The following is a 13,222-nucleotide window of genomic DNA, read 5'->3' as shown; positions in this document are numbered from 1 at the left end:
ATCGGTGGTGACAGTATTTCTTAGCCTCAGTGCAGTGGGCAGCTGGGAGGAGGTGCTCTTTTTCTCCATGGACTTTACTGTGTCCCAGAACCTTTTGTAATTAGTGCTACAGGATGCAAATTTCTGTTTGAAAAAGCTAGCCTTTGCTTTCCTAACTGACTGTGTATATTGGTTCCTGACTTCCCTGAAAAGTTGCATATCGCAGGGGCTATTCGATGCTAATGCAGTACGCCACGTTTTTGTGCTGGTCGAGGGCAGTCAGGTCTGAAGTGAACCATGGGCTATATCTGTTCCTGGTTCAATTTTTTTTTAATGGGGCATGCTTATTTAAGATGGTGAGGAAATACTTTTAAAGAACAACCAGGGATCCTCTACTGACGGGATGAGGTCAATATCCTTCCAGGATACCCAGGCCAGGTCGATTAGAAAGGCCTGCTATCTGAAGTGTTTTAGGGAGCATTTGACAGTGATGAGGGGTGGTCGTTTGACCGCAGACTCATTACGGACGCAGTCAATGAGGCAGTGATCGCTGAGATCCTGGTTGAAGACAGCAGAGGTGTATTTAGAGGGAAAGTTGGTCAGGATGATATCTATGAGGGTGTCCATGTTTACTGATTTAGGGTTGTACCTGGTAGGTTCCTTGATAATTTGTTTGAGATTGAGGGCATCTAGCTTAGATTGTAGGATGGCCGAGGTTCTAAACATATCCCAGTTTAGGTCACATAACAGTACGAACTCTGAAGATAGATGGGCAATCAATTCACATATGGTGTCCAGGGCACAGCTGGGGGCTGAGGGAGGTCTATAACAAGCAGCAACAGTGAGAGACTTATTTCTGGGAAGGTGGATTTTTAGAAGTAGAAGCTCGAATTGTTTGGGCACAGACCGGGATAGTATGACAGAACTCTGCAGGCTATCTATGCAGTAGATTGCAACTCCACCCCCTTTGGCAGTTCTATCTTGACGGAAAATGTTGAAGTTAGGGATGGAAATTTCAGAATTTTTGGTGGCCTTCCTAAGCCAGGATTCAGACACGGCTAGGACATCAGGGTTGGCGGAGTGTCCTAAAGCAGTGAATAAAACAAATTTAGGGAGGAGGCTTCTGATGTTAACATGCATGAAACCAAGGTTTTTACGGTTACAGAAGTCAACAAATGAGAGAACCTGGGGAATAGGTGGGATGCTGGGGGCTACGGGGTCAGGGTTAACCTCTACATCACCAGAGGAACAGAGGAGGAGTATGATAAGGGTACGGCTAAAGGCTATAAGAGCTGATCGTCTAGTGCGTTGGGAACAGAGAGTAAAAGGGGCAGATTTCTGGGCGTGGTAGGATAGATTCAGTGCATAATGTACAGACAAAGGTATGGTAGGATGTGAGTACAGTGGGGGTAAACCTAGGCATTGAGTGACGATGAGAGAGCTTGCATCTCTGGAGGCGCCAGCTAAGCCAGGTGAGGTCTCCCCATGTGTGGGGTGTGTGACAAAAGAGTTATCTGCGGCATGTTGAGCTGGCCAAGGGGCTCTACAGTGAAATAAAACGATAACTAACCGAATTACGTTGGCAGACCAGTCGCGATGGATCGGTGGGGCTCCGTGTCGGCAATAAAGGGTCCAATTGGCAAAAGAGGTATTGTAGCCCACGAATTAGCAGGCTTCAGCTAGCCGGGAGATGGGCCTAGCTCGAGGCTAGCTCAAGTCTAACTGGTGCTTGCTTCGGGACAGAGGCGTTAGCCAGTTGTAGCCACTCGATTGCAGCTAGCTAGCTGCGATGATCCGGTGTAATGGCACAGAGCTTGCAGAATACGGTGATGTGGTGGAGAGAAGCAGCCCGATATCGCGCTGTGCAGACTGGCAGGTATTGACCGAGCTAAAGGTGAAGACCGCTAGCCGTGGCTAACAGTGACTAGTAGCTAGTAGCTGGCTAGCATCTGATGGAGGTTCCAGTTATAACGTATAAAAATAGCAGATCCGTACCGCATTGAGTGGGGCGGGTTGCAGGAAAGTATATTTAGATCATAGGTGAAAAACAACATTTGTCCACTTTCCTTCTCCTCCCCGCCTCTCCTCGATTAACTTTGACCTTTTTAAAAGTAGGAAAGAGGATGGATATCTTCTTTACTAATTTGTCTTTGACCAATCAGATCAGATCTGAAAAATATCTGACGTGAGAAGTTCTGACGTCATTGGTCCAAATAACAATTAGTAGATAAAAATATCAGAATTGCCTGTGTAAAAGCAACCTTTGGAACACTGAGTTGATCATTTGTTACAAATTGGCATTCACCCAGAGTTAGTACTATCCGCGATCCTTGGGACGTCCATACCCTACACTAAGAGAAAATGTATGCTTGATCTGAAAATGTGGTCGGAGGCGCCTTATGGATGGTGTGACGCAATTGCGAATCCTCTGGAGAGGTGCAAATGACAAATTGAGCTCCGTACCACATCGCCGTGCGCCTCTGAAATGTTGTAACAATGTGGAGGGCTCCATATAGTATGGAGCGAGATAGCTGCCAAAAGGTTGAATATATGTATCATTAGAATTGTAAGAAAATCCATACGGAAATTGTTTGGAAAAGCCATGCGTGAAACATGAAATGTAAGCGTTAAATTAGATCTGTAAACTTACAAACCCTATGTTATGACTATGAATTAACATTTACATGTTCAATTCTTATTTTAAGTCTCCCTTTACTCGGTTACATATCTTTTTTTTATACTTATGTAGCATCTGCAAAGGACGAACCGAACGTAGCTAGTCGAAGTTAGCTAGTCAATCAAGCAACTCTCGCCCAGACGTTAGAGATGCTTTGCAGCTTCCGGTTTCATTTCCAAAATAAAAGTATTGAGCTTGTTTTAGAACTGCATTAAATAACAACGTTATACCAGTAGATGGCGTAGTATAGGCTTGGACCTTCAGCAAATGACTTGTCTGAGAATGATAAAGACACAGAAGAGCCTTGTCTAGAATAACTGCCTGAGTGGCAAAATAGAAAATATTAATGTTGTAGGCTAGGCTTATTATGTCATGCTGTTGTGTCTTATTTAATAGCCATATAATTGCATAATACATTTTTATAGCCTACTGTGGTGATCATGCAACCTAATGAATCACACTTTTTCCAGTATTTGGGAGCACGGACTGTAGGCCTTATATTAGGCCTACTTATATTAAATACTGTTGTATTTGTGAATTCCACTCTGTGTGTAGGCTTGTTATAGCCATTTGCATTGCACAACCCCATCACGCAGAGGCTATAACCATATCAATAAATGAGACAAAACAAAATATTGATTAAGTATTGGCTATAACCTGTCCTGAGCGAAATAGCCAAGGGGCCTCAAATGGTCAAAACTATCCATATGGCCTATTCTTATTGCCAGATCTGTTGTCCCTATCAGCCACTGCATGTGCTTCTTCAAGTATTTTGTTAAAAATCTATTAGGAGGCTATAATTAGAGGCCTGTGAGCTAAGGTCTCTTGTTAAGGGGAGCCCTGTAATAAAAACAGTTATAAAACACAAATAGAGTTCTAACATTATTCTGCAAGACACCAGTACCCAAAATAATAGCCTGAATGGCAATGCCTCCAAGGTGATGGCCTATTTTGTATTTGGATATGCCTAAATAAAGTGATTGGCTAAAGAACTTTAGAGAATTTCGATAGTTTTGAATACACACATGGATTTCAACAAACAAATGGATAAGACTGTTCTATTCTCTTTGATTTAGTTCCTATTGCAACTCAGACAAATGACTGAATGGATGACATACTGAATGAAGGATGAATTAAATGTTCAAATATTTTGGAATGATGAGTTGCACGCATTATGCATGCTCTGCACTTTACTTTGCTAGTAGGCAAATTGACTCTATGGCTGCATGCCTCCAGAAGGGCATCTTCTTAGGCTGAGGGGTGCTTTTCCGAAGGCGAATGGTGCTGTGGTGCTGCATGGAGATCACAAGTTCTTCAACATTCTTCCAAGATGGCGCAGCAGTTCAGACGTCTTTGTCTTTGTCTTCGTCTTGTCGTGTCCTGTGTATATATCATTTTTTCCCCCTTCGTATATATTTGTATTTATTTTTAACCTCAGTTTCAACATACACTCCCGCAACCCGCCTCACCCAATGTGGTATGGATCTGCTATTTTCTATACTTTAGAACCGGAACCCCCAACAGAAGCTAGCCAGCTAACTAGCTACTAGCTAATAGTCAGTTAGCCACTGCTAGCAGTCATCAGCTAACCTTAGCCCGGTCAACTCCTGCCAGTCTGCACAGCGCGATTCAACCCAGAGCATACCGGACTGCTCTTTCTCCACATCTCCGGTTTTCTACCGCAAGCTCTGAACCCTTTCACCTGGATCATCGCAGCTAGATAGCTGCTATCCGTGTGGCAACCCCCTGGCTAACGTCTCTGTCCCGAAGCAAGCACCAGTGAGCCTGGAACTAGCCTCGTGCTAGGCCCATCTCCCGGGAAGCTGAAGAGGTCCATCAGCCACTCCTTGGGCTACAATACATATTTTGCCAATTGGCTTGGACCCATTTTACTGCCGACACGGAGCCCCACCGATTCCACCACGACTGGTCTACCGACGTAATACGCCCGAGGGCTTTCAACAGGCTCCTCCATCGCGACATCCCCTGAAGACCCATCCGCTAGCCTGCTTGTCGCGGCCCGCTAGCTGTCTAGAGCATATCGAAATGTTAGCTGAAGAGGACCATCAGCCAATTTCTTGGGCTACAATACCTATTTTGCCAATTGACCTGGACCCTTTTACTGCCTACACGGAGCCCTGCCAATCCAACACGACTGGTCTGCCAACGTAACCGTCCAAGGGGGCTACAACAGACTACTTCCATCGCGACGTCCCCCCAAAGGCCCTTCTGCTATCCCCGGCCCGCTAGCTGTCTGAATCGCCGTGTCTCCAGCTCGCCTCCCACTGGTCCCTATGATCACTCGGCTACGCATGCCTCTCACTAATGTCAATATGTCTTGTCCATTGCTGTTTTGGTTAGAGATTGTCTTATTTCACTGTATAGACTCCATCCCTGCTCAATATGCCTTAGCTAGCCCTTTTGTTGCACCTCCCACACATGCGGTGACCTCACCTGCTCTAAATGACGTCTCCAGAGACAAAACCTCTCTCATCGTCACTCAATGCCAAGGTTTACCTCCACCGTATTCACATCCTACCATACCCTTGTCTGTACATTATGCCTTGAATCTATTCTTCCGCGCCCAGAAACCTGTTCCTTTTACTCTCTGTTCCCAACGCACTAGACCACCAGCTCTTATAGCCTTTAGCCGTACCCTTATCCTACTCCTCCTCTGTTCCTCTGGTGATGTAGAGGTTAATCCAGGCCCTGCAGCGCCTAGCTCCACTCCCATTCCCCAGGCGCTCTCATTTGTTGACTTCTGTAACTGTAAAAACCTTGGTTTCATGCATGTTAACATTAGAAGCCTCCTCCCTAAGTATGTTTTACTCACTGCTTTAGCACACTCTGCCAACCCGGATGTCCTAGCCTTGTCTGAATCCTGGTTTAGGAAGGCCATCAAAAATCCTGGAATTTCCATCCCTAACTATAACATTTTCCGACAAGATAGAACTGCCAAAGGGGGCGGAGTTGCAATCTACTGCAGAGACAGCCTGCAGAGTTCTGTCATACTATCCCGGTCTGTGCCCAAACAATTAGAGCTTCTACTTCTAAAGATCCACCTTCCCAGAAACAAGTCTCTCACAGTTGCCGCTTGTTATAGGCCACCTTCAGCTCCCAGCTGTGCCCTGGACACCATATGTGAATTGATTGGCCCCCATCTATCTTCAGAGCTCGTACTGTTAGGTGACCTAAACTGGGACATGCTTAACACCCCGGCCGTCCTACAATCTAAGCTAGATGCTCTCAATCTCACACAAATTATCAAGGAACCTACCAGGTACAACCCCAAATCTGTAATCACGGGCACCGGCATACATATCATCCTGACCAACCTGCCCTCTAAATACACCTCTGCTGTCTTCAACCAGGATCTCAGCGATCACTGCCTCATTGACTACATCCGTAATGGGTCTGCGGTCAAACGACCACCCCTCATCACTGTCAAATGCTCCCTAAAACACTTCAGATAGCAGGCCTTTCTAAACGACCTGGCCTGGGTATCCTGGAAGGATATTGACCTCATTCCGTCAGTAGAGGATGCCTGGTTAATCTTTAAAAGTGCTTTCCTCACTATCTTAAATAAGCATGCCCCATTAAAAAAAAATTGAACCAGGAACCGATATAGCCCATGGTTCACTTCAGACCTGACTGCCCTCGACCAGCACAAAAACGTGGCATACTGCATTAGCATCGAATAGCCACTGCGATATGCAACTTTTCAGGGAAGTCAGGAACCAATATACACAGRCAGTTAGGAAAGCAAAGGCTAGCTTTTTCAAACAGAAATGTGCATACTGTAGCACAAACTCCAAAAAGTTCTGGGACACTGTAAAGTCCATGGAGAATTTAGAGCACCTCCTCCCAGCTGCCCACTGCACTGAGGCTAGGAAACACTGTCACCACCGATAAGTCCACGATAATTGAGAATTTCAATAAGCATTTTTCTATGGCTGGCCATGCTTTCCACCTGGTTACCCCTACCCGGTCAACACCCTGTACCCCCCACAGCAACTTGCCCAAACCGCCCCCATTTCTCTTCACCCAAATCCAGATAACTGATGTTCTGAAAGAGTTGCAAAATCTGGACCCCTACAAATCAGCTCGATAGACAATTTGGACCCTCTCTTTCTAAAATTATCTGCCGAAATTGTTGCAACCCCTATTACTAGCCTGTTCAATCTCTCTTTAGTATCGTCTGAGATCCCAAAGACTGGAAAGCTGCCGCGGTCATCCCCTCTTTAAAGGGGGAGACACTCTAGACCCAAAATGTTATAGACCTATATCTATCCTACCCTACCTTTCAAGGTCTTCGAAAGCCAAGTTAACAAACGAATCACCGACCATTTCGAATCCCACCGTACTTTTCCGCTATGCAATCTGGTTTCCGAGCTGGTCATGGGTGCACCTCAGCCACGCTCAAGGTCCTAAACTATATCATAACCGCCATCGATAAAAGACAATACTGTGCAGCCTTATTCATCGACCTGGCCAAGGCTTTCGACTCTGTCAATCACCACATTCTTATCGGCACTCAACAGCCTTGATTTCTCAAATGACTGCCTCGCCTGGTTCACCAACTACTTCTCAGACAGAGTTCAGTGTGTCAAATTGGAGGGCCTGTTGTCCGGACATCTAGCAGTCTCTATGGGGGTGCCACAGGGTTCAATTCTCGGGCTGACTCTTTTCTCTGTATACATCAATGATGTTGCTCTTGCTGCTGGTGATTCTCTGATCCACCTCTACRCAGACGACACTATTCTGTATACTTCTGGCCCTTCTTTGGACACTGTGTTAACTAACCTCCAGACRAGCKTCAATGCCATACAACACTCCTTCCGTGGCCTCCAACTGCTCTTAAATGCAAGTAAAACKAAATGCATGCTCTTCARCCGATTGCTGCCCGCACATGCCTGCCCGTCAAGCATCCCTACTCTGGATGGTTTTGACTTAGAATATGTGGACAATTACAAATACCTAGGTGTCTGGTTAGACTATAAACTCTCMTTCCAGACTCACATTAAGCATCTCCAATCCAAAATGAAATCTAGAATCAGCTTCCTATTTCGCAACAAAGCCTCCTCCACTCATGCTGCCAAACATACCCTCGTAAAACTGACTATCCTACTGATCCTTGACTTCAGCAATGTCACTTATAAAATAGYCTCCAATACTCTACTCAGCAAATTGGATGCAGTMTATCACAGTGCCATCTGTTTTGTCACCAAAGCCCCATATACTACCCACCACTGCGACCTGTATACTGGCCCTCACTTCATATTCGTCACCAAACCTACTGGCTTCAGGTCATCTATAAGTCTTTGCTAGGTAAAGCCCTGCCTTATCTCAGCTCACTGGCCACCATAGCAGCACCCACGCGTAGCACACGCTCCAGCAGGTATATTTCACTGGTCACCCCCAAAGCCTATTCCTCTTTTCTCAACTGGCCTACTTGGTTAAATAAAGGTTAAATTAAAAAATAAATAAACTGGGCAGCAGTGTCGCAATGGCGGGAAGAGCCTATACGAGACTAAGACCACTGCAACAGAGTTATTGTAAAGTGTGGAAATAAGTTTGTCAGACTTAGCCTACGTTTAMCCTCTCTCTTGTTAATTTCAAAGTCCATATGTTCATGACCCGATTCATATAAATTGTGTCAAATTATTTAAAATTCATATTTACCCCTCCTACAAAACATGCTTTGGCAAGATGTTGAGAGAATAAATAAATATCAAAATATTTTATTTAAAAGGTTTGTTTCACGCACAGCTTTTCTTACGATCCTAACGATACGTATGTTCAAACATTTGGCAGGTATCTCGCGCCATAGTATAGCTCCGCAATTACATGATTGATGTAGGCGAGGGCGGGAGTGTATAAACACAAACTCACCTCCATGACAACAGCTCTGTGCTGCTCCGAGAAGCGCAAGAAGTGTGAATGCCATGACTTCTGCGGAGGCCATATCACCGTAAATGCGGAGGTCGGAATTACCATGCAGCGCATTTTACCCTTACAATTGTAAATATAAACTTCAATGGGGGGTAACTAAGGGCGTCCCAAGGATCCCGGATTGCAAAAACCATTCAGCCAGCCAACAACTCTGAATACGCCCACAGAGTTAATCATTGATAACAACAATGTAACGACCTCATGCTGTGAGCCACACAAAGGTATTGTGTCTAGAGTACAACGGCAATAAGCAAATGATTTAAAGCACATCTGTTTCTTTCGTTTTTGATTATATACACATTTGAAGTATGTAATAATAATACACGCTTTATTTTAGTTGTATCATACAGATTGTCATTCTACAGACATAAATTACATGTGTAGGTCTATTGCAAAGACCCGGGAGGCTAGTCAGTAATCCAAAGGCTGTGAAATTTTAAAATGGGTTGATATGATAGAAATTAAATGTGTCCCTTAAATAAGGAAGTGGCGCTCTTTTGTGTGAAACTCGAGAGAAGCTATAGCTTTTCTCTCGTTTTGTTCTACTGCGAAAAACTAAACATTCATTTAATCAGGTGCGCTAAATTAGGGTTGAAGTGAAAAACAACATGACTGTAGCTCTCCAAGAACAGTGTTGGAGAGCCCTGCACCAAGCTATGTCAAAGTGCAACAAAGCATGTAACGTTAGCCTGACATCTCTTCCCACCCCAGTTGCCACGACACTTACCAGACTGTACCGTACGCCCCTGTCCCCACCTGTTTTAGATCCCTGTACCGCTCCGGTACCTCCCAGGTGGTTTTGTTCACGTCCTGGCGACAGTAGCCAGGTCTGGTCCGGCTCGACATCTTATTTGACCCGATTTAACAAATCTAGTACGTGTTCCAAGAAGTGATTCCCCAGTTTCGTTTACACACCCATTGTCCTACCTATGCGTTCTTGAATTCATTCTCGTCACCGAATGCGCAGCGCGTCGACCGCGCAGCTTGCGCAGCTATAAGATGCCGCCCGGGGTYAACCACAGCACAGCCACTCCCGAGTCTCATGAAGTGTAGTGTGACAAGACAGTCACTAACTAAAAAAGGACATGCATATGTAGACCCATGCTGKGTGCACAATACAAGTGCTGATTAGTGTTGTATGAGTTCTATTTCGATAAATAACTCTGCAGCGTAGAATATATTGTCAAGAAAGCACCCTAATCAATTCCTATTATTAGATCACCTGGAAGATAAGAATATCAATGGTATACAACAAGGATCGAATACAAGTATGACTGTGTGTAAGATTAATTGTTACAGGCCTGCTTGTTGTTGCTACTGCTCCCTATGTGGCTTTCTGCCTTGGGCGTGTTGAGATGTAGAGTACTCACTGTTTTCAGGGCTTGCTAGGACCTGTGCATTAAGGAGGCACCAGGAGTACAGACATTCCTCCCACTGCTCTGAGGTTGGTTTGGGAGAATCGCAATGCTGTGTGTAGGCCAGTTAGTGCCTGAGGAAGACACAGATACACAATATCCTCACACAAACATGTCAACAAAATTCTTAACACTGTCAAATCAAATGGCCTCAAGTATTTTTTATGGTAGGTTTGGTGGGCTCTAGTATTTACTGTTTAACATGAGCAACATTAATCCTTCAGATGAAAGGTTACTGAAACCAGGCATGAAGAGACAGGCTGGAATGTAATGTCAATGAAGGCTATACTGTTGTGCATGTTTAGGCCTACGCCTTGGTGTGCACACAAAAAACAGAAAAAGACAACATATTTTTGTATAAGTTTACCAACTACAATTCACATATAGAGGAAGCTCTCAGAAGATAATACATTTCATATGTACATGAATCAATAAATAAAAACACAGGTTATAATTTAGGATAGTCTATTCTATTATAAGCAATATTTTGCTGATCAATATGAACAGAATTATTGCTCATCCGTCACCTGACAGAGGTCCCTCTATTCCTCATGGTATGCATGTTTTGAAGGGGGTAATGACAAAGATATATGGTGGTGGTCACAGTGGTTGAAATGTTCATTTATGAGTTTGATTCATATGTACCTCAGAGAATTTACCTGGAGCCCAAGAGAAGCCATTTGAGTAGTGCATATTGTTTTCCTTCACTAAAATTGCCATATGTAAAACCTTCCAACTTACAAAAATAGAATATTGAACAGTCCATTACATTTAAGTTACAAATAGCTCAACTTTGTGCCACAATATTAACGTTTCAAAGAAATTGAAGTTACCAAGGAACACCCTATAAAAGCCATTTCTTCAGCATCATGACATATCATTTCCATATCAATTGATAAAAAAACATTTATTCCAAGAAATTAACAAACAAAACCATTGCTCAAGATTTCCTTGGCATATATATAGTTGACAATTGCAGTTTTGAAGCTTCCTGGAAAATGTATGCAATACATAAAATGTTACCATGACCTACACGATGCAATGTGGTGTAGTAGTATTTGTGCAATGAGGCACCAAACTGTGTTACAGTTCCTATGACATTTACAATGTTGACATTTATGTTATGTTATACTTGTGTGTGAAGTCCTTCGTGGCTCAGTCAGTCACATTATGTGACTCATTCTGTAAAATTCAGATGATATGTAAATCATGTACATTCCTTTTCACACACATTATTTGGTACATAGAGGTGATACTCCTAGTCTCTCGGACTCAGATGGGTCATTGTAGGACTGGACGTCTGGGCTGTCATTCATAACCAGACAGCCAATAGGCTACACAGATCTACAGAGACATCTGTATAAAGACTACAAATCAACTGAACACATGATATTTCCATAAATGTAATTATCACTTGGATCAAAAAAAGGTGTMATTTCAGATTTCTGGGGTTGTACTTTGTGAATTGTGCCAAAACTCTTAACACATCCTTACCTTGCATATCTATAGGCTGAGTGGTTAACATAGGAGCATCTTACCTCATTAAAATGTACCTTCCGTGCCATTACCCACCCAAGTAAAGAGAGAGTATGAGGAGAGAGGTATAGGTAAACAAAGGAAGAAAAGACAGTGGCAGTCTCTATTGTACATATGGGTGGGTAGACTGTCAGGGAAGGGTGATCAGAAGGGAAGATCAGGTCACACAGATTTCATTGGCCCAAACTTGGGGGCTTGCTGTCATAGGGAACACGCATTCGGGATGCTGCCGCTTCTGCCACTCCATCTCTCCCTGCTCCTCCACCRCCCCTTGGCCCAGCCAACTCGGTTGCTCCAGACCCGGCTGGGTAGAGAAAGGCTTTTCCAGAACCTTCAAGAGCCGCTGGACCTATGGCACAGAGAGATGGGAGAAAGATCAAACTATGAGATGGAAATCCAGAGAAGCAAGTTAAGGGAAAGAGAGCATGTTTTTTTCATTGTGAGAATGCTTCTGTAATGGTGACATCATTACTTGGAATAACACAAATTAAGGTCAAGAGGGAAGCGGTATTGAAAGTTTGGTCCCTATTACAGAATAATGAAGAAAACATGGATCGGASCTTTGACCTCAGAGAAGTCTCCGTTCTCGGCTGCCTCTTGCATTCTGGGCGATGTAGTTCCTGAGGACGTATTGTGGGTTGGTGCCGTTCATCACTTTCACCCTCTCCTCCTGCAGTGCCTGGACATCCCTTTGGCCCTCAACCTCACCAGCCAGACGCTTACTGCACCAGTCACAACACAGAGCTGGATGACTCAGACAAAAAATATCTCTGACTAAAAACACCTCTACTGCAAACACTAGACCAACCTGCTCTTTTCCATGCCTTTAATTTCTCATGCTATATTTCTAGAGCAGGTGAGTGCTAGGGATATACACACTGGTGGTGGAGGGGTGAGTAAGTCGCCTAGTGTCAAACACTGAGTATGAGAAAGAGGTAAGTATGTAATTAAAACTACATTACTTATTTCTGACCTGTATGAGGTGACCCAGTTCTCTCTGTGCTTGGCCTCGACCTCCAGCAGCTCCTTCGGCCAACCCAGCTTCATGCTCACCGTCCTCCGTTCCGAGACCATCTGGAACAGGGACGGGTTGCTCTGGGCCAAATGCAGTAGCATGGTCAACTCACTGAACGGCGAGTGGTGTCTCTTAATGCAAAAAGTCAATAAAAATGTATTTTAGAAGGGAGAAGCAGAGAGGAAGGAGAAAGAGATGAAAAAAGAGAAGGAAGAAGCAGAGAGTAAAGAGATACAATGCATTTGGAAAGTATTCAGACCCTGACTTTTTCCACAGGCCTACACCCAAACAAGGGCACTGCGTTCATCCACCTCTGGCCTGCTCGCCTCCCTACTCTTGAGGAAGTACAGTTCCCGCTCAGCCCAGTCAAAACTGTGTCGCTGCTCTGGCACCCCAATGGTGGAACAAACTCCCTCACGACGCCAGGTCAGCGGAGTCAATCACCACCTTCCGGAGACACCTGAAACCCCACCTCTTTAAGGAAACCTAGGATAGGATAAAGTAATCCTTCTAACCTCCCCCCCTTAAAAGAGTTAGATGCACTATTGTAAAGTGTTGTTCACTGGATATCATAAGGTGAATGCACCAATTTGTAAGTCGCTCTGGATAAGAGCGTCTGCTAAATGACTTAAATGAATGTAATGTAAC

The 13,222-nt window shown here is 44.3% G+C and overlaps 2 protein-coding genes across 4 annotated transcripts in view; both read right to left on the bottom strand.

Annotated features, from left to right (window-relative positions):
* mapk12a (mitogen-activated protein kinase 12a) overlaps positions 1–10,279 on the bottom strand; it is a 29,239-nt gene extending 18,960 nt beyond the window's left edge. The window contains exon 1 of one of the 3 annotated variants that reach the window (XM_070435249.1): positions 9,979–10,279. Coding sequence is in view for 2 of the 3 variants with exons in the window: in XM_023971011.2 (XP_023826779.1) it covers positions 9,336–9,454 (119 nt within the window). In the remaining variant the exon portion in view is untranslated. Of the gene's footprint in view, positions 1–9,335; positions 9,662–9,978 lie in introns of those variants that run through there. The other 2 variants (XM_023971011.2, XM_023971010.3) reach the window with 2 other exon arrangements.
* A 92-nt stretch (positions 10,280–10,371) lies between these two features.
* The window catches only part of selenoo1 (selenoprotein O1), an 18,693-nt gene continuing 15,842 nt past the window's right edge, over positions 10,372–13,222 (bottom strand). The window contains 6 exon segments of the mRNA XM_070435025.1: positions 10,372–11,746; positions 11,748–11,800; positions 11,803–11,908; positions 12,127–12,157; positions 12,159–12,281; positions 12,533–12,705. Coding sequence (XP_070291126.1) covers positions 11,717–11,746; positions 11,748–11,800; positions 11,803–11,908; positions 12,127–12,157; positions 12,159–12,281; positions 12,533–12,705 — 516 coding nt within the window. The 3' untranslated portion in view covers positions 10,372–11,716.

Source organism: Salvelinus sp. IW2-2015, linkage group LG26, assembly GCF_002910315.2.
Source record: "Salvelinus sp. IW2-2015 linkage group LG26, ASM291031v2, whole genome shotgun sequence".
Lineage (NCBI taxonomy): Eukaryota > Metazoa > Chordata > Actinopteri > Salmoniformes > Salmonidae > Salvelinus > Salvelinus sp. IW2-2015.
The sequence above is the reverse complement of the archived record's forward strand: the minus strand, read 5'-3'. Positions and strand labels throughout refer to the sequence as shown.